Consider the following 14,586-nt stretch of genomic DNA (forward strand, 5'->3'; position numbering starts at 1 on the left):
ATAAAAATTCACCCCCCTCATGAACAGAGAAATTGGCTACAGAGACCAAAACAGTTTTGTACCAGCCAGGCTGCAAACATATTTGTTTCTGCTGTAAAGTTGGGCGTTTTAATCTGGGGGTCTATGGGTATTGACACGCTTTAGGAGCCAGAGTCCAGTGGCCAATTGAGGAACTGCTGTGCTTTTTGCACTTCCTACATTGCTCCATTTTTCAGCCGCGTAGGTTGCTGCTTGGTCTTGCTATGTGACAATCAAGTGGCACTTATGACTGCAACTAAAAGCACAGCCTCTACAAATTTAAATCTAATATGAACATTTGTTCATTTCAGGAGAATACAACATAGCAAGTTGGACTTTAAAATTTTCAAAGAATTGAATGTTTTCAATTACTAGAGAATGATTTTATCACCTGACCTGCTGGTTAAATGCATGCTGATGTATGTTTGGAGTCCATTAGCAATGTCTGTGTCTGTTCATGTAGCCTCTGAGCTCAATGGAAAAAGTGGATAAGTGTCATTGGACAGTGAGGAGTGTACTGGGAGACCTGTAGAGTTTACAGTTTGCAGAGTTTGCTTGTGTATTGAGTGTGTTTGCTTGAGTATTCATGTGTACTGATTAACCCAAGTTGAATCTGACTAGTGCAGTGCCTGTTCAAAATGTGCCTGTTTTGAAGTGGCTAGCTATTTGGGACTTATTGAATGGAGCTGTATCCAGCATGCCAGTCAGCAGTTCAACAGTTAATAGGGCTTCCTGTTAACAATGTTTTATTTGGGCCCTTATACGCTCACGCTGCACTTCCTCAGGTCCTCGGCAATATCCCCCAAGTACATGCACATACACCCCAGCAAAATCAATTATAATTATTAAGACATGCTAGTTGGGGGGGAACTGAAGAAGGGAATGAGCAACATTGAATAATCAGACCAGAGAGATTCCCACGCTTCCTTGTCAGTTGTGTTTCCAGCTGTGGTCTCTGTGGGGCCATCCCCCACAGACTTGACTACGTCATTGCGGTTTGCCAGCTGATCCCGGGTTACTTTGCACTTCCTATTGCGGGGCCTCCTCTGCTTTCACATCAGTGTAGTAACCAGTGCTTTTAACAGTACAATACAGTACAGTTTTGTATTTTGATATGTTATCAAAAGTTCATGTGTTTTAGCTGACCAATGTTTGTGCTCCACCTTGAGCTTCATCCTGTAATTTTCAAACATGGTTGGTGTGATGATGCAAAATAGTTTTCCTCTAATGTTATCGGCTTTGCGCTGTACGATTGAGGGAGATGACAATTTTTCATTGCACCTCTCAAATCATCAGCTGTCTTTTTAGACAGATAGTGGTCATCTACAGTGACTCAAACTCTCGTCCTCCCCCTGCACTCTCACCTCTCTGAAAAAACACGTCCCATGGTTATTGACAGGCCAAGCCTCCCGTATTCACCAATTAGAGGATGTTTTACCTACCACGGTGGCCTTGCCCTCTCAAATTTTGCAGTTCATGGAATCTGATGTAACTATGCTCAGTAACTAGGTCAAGCACTTTCAAAGACCCTTGGCGTAGATATCAGAGTAAGAGGTCATGGGTTAAATCCCACACAGTGATGAAGGTTATGTTGTACTTTCTTATATACAGTGTCTGATAAGTTACAATGCAGTATTATCAGATGTAGTGTTGAAGTTAAAGTCAACTATTTTTTTTAGAAAATAGTTCTTAAAGGAAGCCATGTAACTCTAGATAAATGTCAGAGCTTTGTGTTCATTTATTTTAAAGCTGGTATTCCGCCTCATGCACAACTCAAAGAGATGAAGAATCCATGTTTTGATTTACTATTCACTGCACCTTTTATTATTCCACTGAAGGCAAAGTGGATTTGAATATCCTTCTTAGTTCATGGCATGAATGCATAATGTATCTATTATTCTGCAAAGCTAGCTGACATTGCTGCTCATTTATTTAACATACTATCAAATTTATGTTATACTTTGGCTACATGTCTGCCGTCAGATGCCTTTTTTGTGAATGTTACCCTTTACTGCAAAAGTTTCATAAATTCTCAGAATTTATGATATGCCTTATTTTTTCTGTTTGTGTCTTGTGTGACTTTTAGGAATCTGCTGTATGTGAACCCTCAGAGTCTTAACTTTGCCAACCGCCAAGGCTCCGCCCGCAACATCACAGTCAAAGTGCAATTTATGAATGGAGAGGACCCAAACAATGCAATGCCGGTACGCCATAATGACATTTTATAAGATAAAAGGAAACAATTCTTGTTTTTGAATTAATGTTCATCGAATCAGCCATCTTAGTGATATGTTTTATTAAGTGAGTGGTAAAGCCGGTCTAGCTGTGCAGTGTAGCAGCACTACGTTATTCTACAGTTGTGTTAATGCAACCAAAATGCTCTGTGTCAGTGCATGTTGACAAATAGTTAGAATTCATCCTAACATGACTTCATGACCATCTGAAAACATTTTTTTTAATCCCCCAGGTGATATTTGGGAAGTCCAGCTGTGCAGATTTTGCTAAAGAAGCCTATACTGCTGTGGTGTACCATAACAGGTGAGTTGTTTGTCTTGGGGCATCTTTTGGTTGGAATAGTCTCTGTAGGGGGCTGTAGGGAACCTGTGATTGGAATGGTGATGAAGCGTAGATTGAAAATTAAATTCACAAATATTCTCCTTTAATTTAACTTCAGTGCAACAACTGCTCTTACCTCCATTAACCTGCCTTTTTATGGCGTTCATTAAAGAATAGGTTAAGTCAACCCTCAGGATGTTGTTAAGTGGTGTCCTTGGCATAAGTTTCTTTTATCTCTACATAAGACTGGAGCGGTCTCTAATTTTTTATCACCACTATTCAGTGTTTTTTACGATATCCAGTGGTTTGCCATTTGTCGCTCAGGGGTCACACCTTCAAGGCTGAACTTAATCAACCTGTGAATAATGTGCTGCTGGGCAATCATACATCAGGACTTAATCCATTAATGCATTTCACTCAGAAATGACACAATATTTGTCTTTTGACAAGAAAAGATAATAACTCTTAAAAGAAATGCTCAAACTCTTCCACATTGTGCTTGTATCTGCTTTTGGCTTTGGTGTAATATGATCAGCCAACAACCCATCATCTTTTCCACTGTGATAAAAGCTGCTTCTAATGCAGCTCCTCCTTGAGGATTATTTTTTCTTTAGTTCATAACCAAAATGTTTGTTCCCATGAGAAATGAGGGCCCTTCTGTGACCTTTTTAAGCAGTTTTGGTCATTTCGAGCCTTAAGGCGATCCTTGTGGGTTTGCTGATTGGCCGGCAGACAGTTTCCTCCTTGGGGACTATAAAGAATTCAGCTGAAGTGAATTATGATGTGTTATGTAAATTCTTTCTTTTTAGATCACTTGACTTCAACTATGAACCCCTGCTCTGTCTGCTCTGAGACAAAAGATTCCCAAGATATAAATGGGCTCAGCTGGAAATAGAATATTTGGTGATTTCAGCTGATTGATGTATTTGTACGTGCATGGATGACAATCCATGAGAGAAGAGAAGGCATTCAGGCGAGAAAAGCAGTTGTACCCTTGTAGCTTAGCAGAAGCTTTATTGAAAGAGAGACTTTGTTTGGTTATATGGTGTGTTCAGGCAATGGAAGATCCATAGTCAGTGTGGATATAATTAGAACTGTTAGGATTGAGTGGAATGCCCTTGAGATGACAGCCTGAACCACATGACTTAACCTGACTGCGTAGTTCAGAAACTAATCTATTTTGGCTGGCTGTCTGTCCTAATCTATTAGTTTATTGAATATAAAGCAGCTTCTAACACTGTTGTCGAATAGTTTTACATTTCTGTTACTAATTGCTGCGAACAGATCCCCTGACTTTCACGATGAGGTCAAGATCAAGCTGCCCGCCTCCCTGTCGGACCACCACCACATTCTCTTCACCTTTTACCACGTCAGCTGCCAGCAGAAGCAGAACACACCACTGGAGACCCCTGTGGGATACACGGTAGGTAGCAGTACACCTGCAGTGACCACATAGGATGTTACTGTGGTTACTTGCACTCTTATTATTACAGTGTTCCAGCAGGCAGAGGGGTGAACTCATTCACACGTGTGTTATACACAGTTGGGTCATTCTGTCTTTCACACAGGCACACGCTCTCTCCTTATGTATTAAACAGCACATAGAGTTTTAGACAAATGCACATGTGTTCCTTTGAAGCTTTAAAGAGACCGGGGTGAATTAAGAATATGTACCAGATAAAGAATGATATTATCCTCTGTGTGTTTTTTGCCCTTTATGTTCTTTTGATCTGTTTCTTTCTTGCTCTCTCTGTAGTGGATCCCCATGCTGCAAAATGGGCGTCTGCGGACAGGACACTTCTGTCTGCCCGTGTCTCTGGAAAAACCACCACAATCCTACTCTGTTCTTTCACCAGATGTAAGATAGCTTTTTCTTAACAATGCACATGTGTTTAAAGTATGAACACATGATGCAATGTATACAAAAAGTTATAATAAAGAATTCAGTAAAGACATAGTTGAAAGGGCAACCATGATATTTTTGACCTGTGTTTTTGAGGAATATATTATGCAGCATAATGTCAGGGAGTCTCTGAGTAACCTTTGTAATATGTATTAAAAAAATGAACATTGGCAGCACTCCTAACCTCTTTGTTTTGATGGAACAGCCTTTAAACCTCCTAAATTCAAGCAGAATCAGTCATGTGCTTTAACTGCTTGTACATTTTGCCAATGCGGCAGTGATTAACTCTGGCATTATTGTATTTCAGGTTCCTCTCCCAGGGATGAAGTGGGTTGACAACCATCGAGGAGTATTTAATGTGGAAGTGGTAACTGTTTCAACCATCCACACACAGGTAACAGTACTGTATACAGTTGTTTTACTAACAATATTTCAGGCATTTGGGGATTAAACTTCTTCATCTCTCTTTGCTCAGTCATCAGTATACATATGAGCAGAGGGAGAACGCAGCTGGAGCATTAAAGCCTTATAATAGCAAAATAATCAGCTTCTCAGGAATGAAGAATAACAGTTTTATTGTATAACATCAGCTGCCATAGAATCCTTTTCATAAACATCATTTTACTTAAATTTCACTTAGAGTGAAGAGAAACAAACACACAGTGCTTTCACATTTAGGCAGTAATTCCTTCCAAGCACCAGTTCATTAGTGAGGGAAGCTCGCCTCGCCAGTAATTTACTGGGGTCTACTCCATCTCTGTGTCAGCTGGGGTGTGGAGGGCTTGACTGTGGTCCCCAGGAGCCTAACTGGGACTAATGTGCTCATAAATCACTGCTCCTGGCACAGATTAGACTGGCTGGATTCTGCTATGTTCTTGTAGTAAAGTTCGTTTTGTGGTTTGGACTTGGTGAGCCAACTTACAGACCCAAGCTTTCTTTTGTTTATTGACTCCCCCCTTTTTCCTCTTCACCTTACTCTACCTTTAACACTTGTATGTTTTGGTGTCTTTTTCTCTCCATCCATCTTTATCATCTCTTCTCTTCTGTTCTTTGACTATCCATGTCGTTCTATGTACTCTTTCCTGCATTGTCTTGCATTTTTTTGCAAGCAAATTTCTCACTCTCTCCTTTCCTTTGCCCCCCACCCCCACCCCCACCCCCACCCCCACCCCCACCCCCACCCCCACCCCTCTCCCTCTCCAGGACCAGTACCTGGATAAATTCTTTGCCTTGGTACACGCTCTGGACGAGCACATGTTCCCAGTCCGGATAGGAGACATGCGCATCATGGAGAACAACCTGGAGGCCGAGCTGAAGTCCAGCATTGCAGCGCTCAACTCCTCCCAGCTGGAGCCAGTGGTTCGATTCCTTCACCTTCTGCTCGACAAGTTGGTGTTACTTGTAGTGCGGCCACCAGTCATTGCTGGGCAGATAGGTATGATATTGTATTAGTCTTATCAATTGAGCCACAGTCTGGATATATGAAGTGTTTTTTATGTACAGGGATGATGAATATAATCTAAATTCATTCCTAAATTTGATCACGGCAAGTTTTTTCACCACTGCATCTGCATCCACTCAAAACTAACTGAAATGGAATATGTCAGTATAATCAAAGAGTTCAGATTTATTCCGATCCTATCATGTGATGCTGTATCTTTGTTGTATATAACAATATATTCTGTGTAATATTCAGTATACGTGTGATTACTGTTTTTGACGTTTGCAATTTTATAGTTCAGCTTATGTGTTCATTGTTGTGCCCACTTCATCCTGCACAGTAACACTGGCTCAGGATTCTCTAAGAAAAACATAAAGCTGTGTCTAAAACAGTGTTGTTCACATGGAAAATTAAGACATGCAAAAGTTGTGGTTAAAACAAACATTTACCTGATGTAAACTCAGCATTCAGGACATAGAAATGACCATTCACAGTCTCTGAGACGGCCACCTGAAGCATCATAATTCCCAAAGCATTTGTATGGGCAGTATTTGGAAGACATAGAAAGGTCCAAATTTTTTCATCACAGACATGTCTGATCATGTGTGTTCATGTTTTTGGATGTGTTATTTTGTGTCAGTCATCTTTTTGTGTATTTGTACCTTACTTTGCTTCTGTGTGTGTGTGTGTGTGTGTGTGTGTGTGTGTGTGTGTGTGTGTGTGTGTGTGTGTGTGTGTGTGTGTGTGTGTGTGTGTGTGTGTGTGTGTGTGTGTGTGTGTGTGTGTGTGTGTGTGTGTGTGTGTTTCAGTCAATCTGGGCCAGGCGTCCTTTGAGGTCATGGCAGCCATAGTGAACCGGCTTCATAAATATCTGGACACCAGCCAGGACATGCACGGGCGGAATGGCCTGCTGTCCTCTTACATCCACTACGTCTTCCGTTTGCCCAGCACTGACCCCAACTCACCCTCTCCAGGTATGTTACTGTCAGTACAGTTAACTGCCTCATATTTTCTTTATTCTATGTCTGTTTTTCTGTTTTCTCCTTTAAGTTAACCTCATCCAATCCCCAACTCACCTTCACTGGGTGTCTATTATCAAACCTACCTGCCATAATTTTTCTTCTCCTATTTCTTTTTTATCTTTTGCCTTTTTCCTCCCACATCTATTTTGTCTTCTGCCTGCCCAACAAAGACCCCAACTCATCCTCGACAGGTAGATATGGCTAACCACTGTACATCTTATTCTTTGTGCAATTGTTCTTTCCTCTAATATAATAATCACATTTCTTTCTTTGTGTAATATTCCATTTTGGTCAAGCATTTGACGTGTGCAACATGATTTCCAGCAACTGTCCTGCATCAGCTAATTAACCATCCACTGCCAAGACTCATTGGTCGCTAATCATTTTTGAATAAATACAACAATCTACTTAGCTGTGTGTTCACCACATGCTGTTGTGCTGTGTTACATTGGCTTTTTGATAAGAGGCAGCGCAAGCGCAATCTTAAGTTAACATTGGGAGCAGAGTTGACGTGCAACCTACAATAAAATCTCACATCCCAGTTGTCCCATTTTGCTTCCTGTGTGTGTTGTCCCAGGCCCGGGAGGGTTGGGAGGTTCTGTTCACTATGCCACCATGGCTCGCTCAGCTGTTCGACCGGCCAGCCTCAACCTCAACCGCTCCCGTAGCCTTAGCAACAGTAACCCTGACATTTCCGGTACGCCTACCTCTCCTGACGATGAGGTCCGCTCCATCATTGGCAGCAAGGTAAGGTCATCAAACAATGTCTTTTATTATACATGAGCCCATAACTTTTTTTGTTGAGCAGATTTTCTGTCAAGGCATAAAAGACATATACAGATATCAGAGTTAAATATTTACTATAGTCAAGCAACTCTCACTGGTTTGTGATGTATTTTAGGCATGCTCATGAATCCATAGTTCTTAACCCACATCAAGGCAGAGGCCTTCCATGTGCACACAGAGCCAGGGGACTATTTTATCAACATGTAAACTGAATAGCCGTTGCGTAAACACAAACTTGGACATCTTATCTCTCTAACCGCTGCAACAGCAACCTGACACACACACACACACACACACACACACACACACACACACACACACACACACAATGCAGTGTGTGCAGGTCGTGAAAGGCACGAGAGACATTTAGTTTCCGCTCACAGCAGAGAGCAGATGCTGCCAAGAAGATACAGCAGGCCATTGTTTTAACAGCCATACATCATTTGAAGACATTAAGAATTGTTTAGTCTTGTCAGTCTCTTCTGGTTTTCTTTGTTTCTCTTGATTTCATTTTAATTTACATGTGGTCATGTATTTTGTCTTGCACAATTTGTGATTTCCCACTTAGAGCATTTTTTTTATTTCACCCAAAATGAGCCCAACAGTGATTGAATGCAGCCCCTTGTTTGATGAACGTTCCCCTTGCTGCTAATACTGAACTAAACCTTTCTTCTCTTGTCTCTGAGGGAGGGGAAGTTATTTTTTAAAACGAGAGAGAGAGAGAGGGAGAGAGAGAGAACCTATGTGCTTTGCTCCTCTGTGGTGATGATTTGGATTTTTAATTTACTGACAGCTAACCTTTTTTGGTCCTTTGGCATCTTTCAGCAATCCTGACCTCTGAACCTCTTTAACCTGTCATTATTCCTTCCCTCCTCCTTCCCCCGTGCTGCTCGCTCATTCCCTTGCTTCCTGTCTGCCTTGTGTCCTTTGACCTTGGCACGCCTAGGGCTTAGACCGCTCCAACTCGTGGGTGCACACCATGGGCTGTAAGAGTGCCCCCTGGGGATCCAGCCCTGGGTCCGCTCCAGAAACCATACAGGTGGTTTTATGAATGCCCCATCCTCCACTTTGCCTCACTGCAAAAACAACCTCACCCTATTCACCTTGAAGGGATACTGGGATATTTAGGAGTTTTGGTTTATTGGTGTACTTTTACAGTTACAGAAAGAAAGGGGAGAGCTGGGGCAATCCATATCCTTCCAGATGAGTACTTTAAGGTTTACATTTTTTATGTCCTGTTGCCTTAACAACATCTTTCATTTATAATTCAGCCTATGGTGAAGCTACTTCTGGAGGTTTTAAGTCACATTACTATGGTTGCCAACCACCTAAGTTTCTCCAAACTAGAGAGATTTCTAAGGCATATGCAGCATGACTAGTGACACACAAAGACATGCATAAAAGACCAAAACTTCAGAATATGACAGTATTCTGGTAAACTTTAAATCACAACCCTCCCATGATCCTGTACATGGGAGTCACAGCCGCCTCCATGACCCTGTATCTCTCATGCTAGAGTCTCAGGTATTATCCCCCTTCACTTATCACATCTAACACCTCCCTTTTTCTCAGTACTTGCATGAAGACACATAGTCCTAAATTTCAGTGCCAGTTTACCAGAGTGATTCATGGAAGCAATTTATTGAACATTGTTGGCCTTCCTTTCTTCCTGTTAAGCTCGCCTGCTGTTTTTGGTTTACAGTGGTCAGTTATGGCTAAACTGAAAACCAAGACACACTATGACCTTTTTGTGTTTATTTCCCAGAGGATAGTTGGAGCAGTAGAGAAAAAGAGTAGTGTTAGAAATCATCTTTATGAGAGGAGTAGATTTTTCATTCATTTTCTTTCCCCTTTCTCCTTTCTGCCTCTAACACAGCCATTCACTCTCTCTGCATTAATCTCACCATTTCCACTCTCAGCTAGCTAGCTAGCTGGTATCCCTGCATGACTTTCTCCCAACCTCGCATAGCATTCACTTTGTCACTGGAGCATGGTATACCTGTGAGTGCGAGTGTGTGTCTGTCTCCATGTGTGACATCTTTGCCAGCTTCACTTTCCACCTTCATGCTATGTTATGTCCTCTGTCATTTTTAGTTGTCATGACAAAAGCCTGTTTTTAACACTAATTTATAACACATTCGATATTATGAATATCAAGATCAAATTAATTCTCCATCTATGCAACATTGACAGCGTGTACATTATTAGCATTTAATCAGAGATCATTATGATACCTTTATAACTGTAGGATGGTTTTTACCATATGCTACTTTATATCTCTCAAATATTGCATTCACCTGGAGGGATGCAGAATGGCACAACATTAAGCGGTGGCTGTAACATCAAGGAAAAGACAAACCATTACAACGCCTCCACTTGATCTCACAGCCCTTTTTGCAGCCATTTTGCATCCCACCTTTAAGGCTGCTCATGTATCTGACTGTCTTAGATTACGGGTGCAACACTCAGAAGTGCTGCGGCCCTGTCCTGTGTCTAATTGTGTCGTGTCTTCATTTGTGACAAGTGTGTGCAAGAGATCACATGGCGTGCATGTGGGTGTGTGCGACCCAGCGAACACATTTTCCCTGTGCGCTGAGGAAAAAGGTGCAACCCCACACTTCCGTTGCTCCTCCACTAACCTTGTTGTCACCGTTCCATTCATCCCACCCATAGGCCATGGAGCGCTGTGGCAATCGCATGTCTTCGCACACTGAGAGCGCCAGTTTCTTGCAAACTTTAACAGGACGGTTGCCCACAAAAAAGGTAGAGCCACTTGCACTGGGGGAGGAGCCAACCCCGCCCACCTCTTTACTCGCCTCCTCACCTGTCTTGTCTGTGGATGTGTGCCTCTGGATTGATTGATGTCGTATTTGGTGGTTGTGGAGTCTTGTTGAATGCTGAATGTCACCGATCTGCCTCTTGTTCTGAATGTGTCGAGGAGTTTTTTTTTATGTGTGACTTGAATGTTGGTTGTGTTCTGGCTAATGCTCTCTGGCTAACTTAGTCTGGGAAGTCTCCTTGCAGTGCATGTGTGTTTGGGTTTCATTTAAGAAAGTACGACACAGTTTGTCTTCCAATCAGCTTATTATGACCGTACAAGAGATATCGTACCAGAAATGCAAACACGTGGACAGTTTGGTAGCTATCAGGGTACAATCTGCTGTTAAGTTTCCTAATATTGAAGAAGTAGTTTCCCCAGAAACTCTTAACACAAGTTCTATTTACTTACTTTTCCCCAGAGCTTCCAACCTCAATTCAGTCTTCGCCAGCAGATGTTTTTTGCTTGGTTGTTTGTTTGAGTAGTACTCAGTCATCAATACTGACTACTTAGAAGAAGTAGAAACTATATTTCACACACAAATTCTGGAAGAGATTAACAAAATGTGTATTGTTCATTTCTAATAATTATATTACATTGAAAAGTTTTAAGGAGGACTTGCCAGACTCAAATAAGAGTCAGTGTGTTAGCCAGCCTGTGTTGGATGTTGGTTATATATAAAAAACATGCGCCTACATAAATGCAAGTTATTGATGTGTAGACAAGAAGAATAAACTAAAATCTTTTCAGCTGTTTATACTGTTATCACTAGTTACATTATGAAATGCTGTCATTTGCATGATGACATGAGTGCATTTCTCATCATTTCTCAAAGCTAAAAATTGTTGCACACATCTTTGAATTAGTTCTTTTTTGGCAACTTTTAAAGTATTTGTTTAGCCTGTTTGGAGTTGGTAGCTGTAACATGTAACATTTTCCCGTTAAACTTTGTCTTTAATCAAGTTAATTTTCAGTGTTTTGGGCACAGGAGCTCTACTGGACTGTATTGTTCTTAAAGAAAATTTCATGTCATATCCCCTGTTTAGTAATACAGTTTGTTATCCAGTTAACAGTATATTCACCGAATAATCTGCTCAAACCATGTAGACATAGGTATCTTTTAGTTGAAGATGGACAGCCAAACTTCTGGTGGTGCCTCACATTCTCTCTGTCTGGCTTTATTGCCTCCCTCTTTCTATCGCTCCCCCTCCTCTTCTTTTGTCTCTGTTTTCTGCTTTCCTGCTCTGCTCAGCTCTTCCACGAGGAGTTGGCCCTCCAGTGGGTGGTGAGCAGTGGAAGCGTCAGGGAGGGCGCTCTACAGCAGGCCTGGTTTTTCTTTGAACTCATGGTAGGAAACAATATTTTTACACCTAAATACAGCTTTGACTTTGATGGAAATGTCTCTTTAGTTGTAGAGACAGTAGGCTGTAGTTGTTAGCAGGCATCACAGTGAAGTGCTTTTTCTGTGACAATATCTTTTGTTTTGGCCGCAGGTGAAAAGCATTATCCACCACCTGTACTTCACTGACCGCTTAGAGTCACCCAGGAAGAATCGTTTCCCAGAACGCTTCATGGATGACATTACAGCCCTGGTTAGCACCATCGCTGGCGACATTGTGTCTCGCTTCCAGAAGGTAAGTACTGGCCTGGTGAAGTGTTCCATGATATCACAGGCTCCCAATAGGCATGCAAATTGTGGACTATCATGGCGACTTAGAATGAAAGTCAGGGAATATATGATTTGTGCAAATGAGTTTCAAATGAATTTCAAAGTTATATTAAAACAGATACTGTAATTTTCTTTACGCTCCGTTCGTGCTTTTGGCTCTCATGATGTGGCACGATACTTCTGAGGCCCCAAGGTTGTCCCAGATAATAAAGAAGTCATCCTCAAACTACACACTTTTTATGACGTGTATATCTCATCCAATCAGGACCTAGAGTTGGTGGAGAGACTAAACACAAGTCTGGCCTTCTTTCTCAACGATTTGCTGTCAGTCATGGACCGCGGCTTTGTCTTCACTCTAATCAGAGCATACTGGAAACAGGTAACAGCCTCATTGAGATTCACCGATATGTTCCATTTCCTGTACATGTTACTGTGTTTTTGGTCATGATAAAGGACAATACAATTTTAGCTGAATTAGTGGATGAAGAGAAAGCAGACCTGGAACTCTGAGTGACATTCACCTACAATCAGATAGAACTATGAGAAGTATGCAAATGAATTTGTATGACTCCCAGCACAAATTAAGGTCCTCTTTTGTTGTGGATATTCATTGGAAGCTACTGCCAGATGCATGGTGCTGTGAAGCTTACCTTTCATGCTAGGTCTTGCGATCAATTTAAGATGTATAAATAAAGCATTTCAGGTTTGATATTATTTTGACAGCACATACTCCTGTGTTTTCTCTGTCCAGGTGTCCACAAAGCTTTATGCTCTCCAGAACCCAACCCTGGAGTCTTTGAGGCTTGATTTCTTGAGAATCGTTTGCAGCCACGAGCACTACGTCACCCTCAACCTGCCCTGCAGTCTGCTCACCCCGCCTGCCTCGCCCTCCCCCTCTGTGTCTTCAGCAACTTCACAGGTCAGATGAAAGGTGGTGAAGGGAAATGAAAATGCCTGCATACCAATAGACGTCCACCCTGTGAATATAGTCTTACACTAACAAAACTTAGCAACTTGAAACAAATAAGACTTGTTTGTTTTATTCACAGACAAAGTAATCAATTAAAGTATTAATGTTTTACTTGCTTCGGTGTTCTGTGTTCTCTCCTGCCTTCCACAGAGCTCTGGGTTCTCCACACATGTCCAGGACCAAAAGATAGCCAACATGTTTGAGCTGTCGGTCCCCTTCAGAGAGCAGCACTATCTGGCTGGACTGGTGCTATCTGAACTGTCTGTGATACTGGATCCAGAAAATGAGGGGTTAGCATGCTTTGGATGCACACTTTCTACACATTTTGTCAGGAAAGTCTTCATGTCTGAGAGAGGATCAAGATGATGGTTGGGTTTCAGGCATTAAAAACTGACAATGGAAGGTCCTTACAATGTCATCTTTATGGATGGCTGTCATTATTGTAGAGAAAGGAAAGTGATATTGTGAGGTTAGAGCCTGTGTATGTGTTGAGAGATAAGCCTGTACAAGCATGGGAATGAGTTATGGTTATGCAGCATTGCCTTACTGTGAATAGGTTCCCTTGTTCTCTCGCCCATTGTGCTTTTCATTGTTTAAATGAATTACTGTATCTCTTCCTTTTGTTTTGCTTTTCTTGTTTGTCCTTCTTTCTACTTTGCACTGCAGGATGTTTGGCCTGCATAAGAAAGTGGTGAGTGTCGTTCATAACCTCCTGTCCAGCCATGACTCCGACCCACGCTACGCTGATCCTGAGGTCAAGGCCCGAGTCGCCATGCTCTACCTGCCTCTCATTGGCATCGTCATGGAAACACTACCACAACTCCATGATTTCACAGGTTAGGTGCTAATTTGAACATACCGTAGTTTAAGTATCTCGTTGAACTTACTGCTATGCTATCTTCATTGACTCAAACTGTCCAATGTACCTGTTGTCATAACTGGAGGTGCATCGGTTTCAGTGTTCAGTGACTCTCATACTGATCTGAAATGAAAAGGGTGTACATAAATGTGGTAAATAACACAAATAAAATATTTTTATTTGTTTCTTTCTTTGCATGTAAATTTGACTGGCACAGAATTGGATATATCTGACTCTGATTGGCTGGTCAGTAATCATGGCCGATTAATTGGTGCATCACTGGTCATATCCAAATGTTCTCTTTCCACTCTCCAGTCAGAAGCACTCTTTGAAGATTTCCTTTGATTGAAACAGTTGAGAATGAGGCATGAAGCATTATGGCACACATCAGTAATTTGGCAAACTTTTTTTTCCCTGCAGAATGAGGCACATTGCAATATATTGTGGCAAAATCCCAAATAACCTAATGTTACATTGTGACCTACAATAGTGTATCCTTTGGAGCTCAAGAGGTTGTCATTTGACATGCAAAGGATTTGACCTG

General features: G+C 41.6%; 1 protein-coding gene across 24 annotated transcripts in view; it reads left to right on the top strand.

Moving 5' to 3' along the window:
* Positions 1-14,586, top strand: part of dock7 (dedicator of cytokinesis 7) — a 46,837-nt gene that overhangs the window by 18,454 nt on the left and 13,797 nt on the right. For 10 of the 24 annotated variants that reach the window (XM_070960058.1, XM_070960049.1, XM_070960052.1 and 7 more), the window contains exons 15-31: positions 2,105-2,222; positions 2,486-2,556; positions 3,859-3,997; positions 4,331-4,432; positions 4,785-4,871; positions 5,681-5,912; positions 6,728-6,892; positions 7,111-7,131; positions 7,518-7,687; positions 8,673-8,765; positions 10,400-10,489; positions 11,797-11,892; positions 12,038-12,178; positions 12,479-12,592; positions 12,965-13,132; positions 13,334-13,473; positions 13,850-14,019. In XM_070960058.1, coding sequence (XP_070816159.1) covers positions 2,105-2,222; positions 2,486-2,556; positions 3,859-3,997; positions 4,331-4,432; positions 4,785-4,871; positions 5,681-5,912; positions 6,728-6,892; positions 7,111-7,131; positions 7,518-7,687; positions 8,673-8,765; positions 10,400-10,489; positions 11,797-11,892; positions 12,038-12,178; positions 12,479-12,592; positions 12,965-13,132; positions 13,334-13,473; positions 13,850-14,019 — 2,117 coding nt within the window. The remainder of the gene's footprint in view (positions 1-2,104; positions 2,223-2,485; positions 2,557-3,858; positions 3,998-4,330; positions 4,433-4,784; positions 4,872-5,680; positions 5,913-6,727; positions 6,893-7,110; positions 7,132-7,517; positions 7,688-8,672; positions 8,766-10,399; positions 10,490-11,796; positions 11,893-12,037; positions 12,179-12,478; positions 12,593-12,964; positions 13,133-13,333; positions 13,474-13,849; positions 14,020-14,586) is intronic. The other 14 variants (XM_070960055.1, XM_070960073.1, XM_070960060.1 and 11 more) reach the window with 4 other exon arrangements.

The sequence above is a fragment of the Chaetodon trifascialis genome, chromosome 4 (genome assembly GCF_039877785.1).
Source record: "Chaetodon trifascialis isolate fChaTrf1 chromosome 4, fChaTrf1.hap1, whole genome shotgun sequence".
NCBI classification, from domain to species: Eukaryota; Metazoa; Chordata; class Actinopteri; order Chaetodontiformes; family Chaetodontidae; genus Chaetodon; species Chaetodon trifascialis.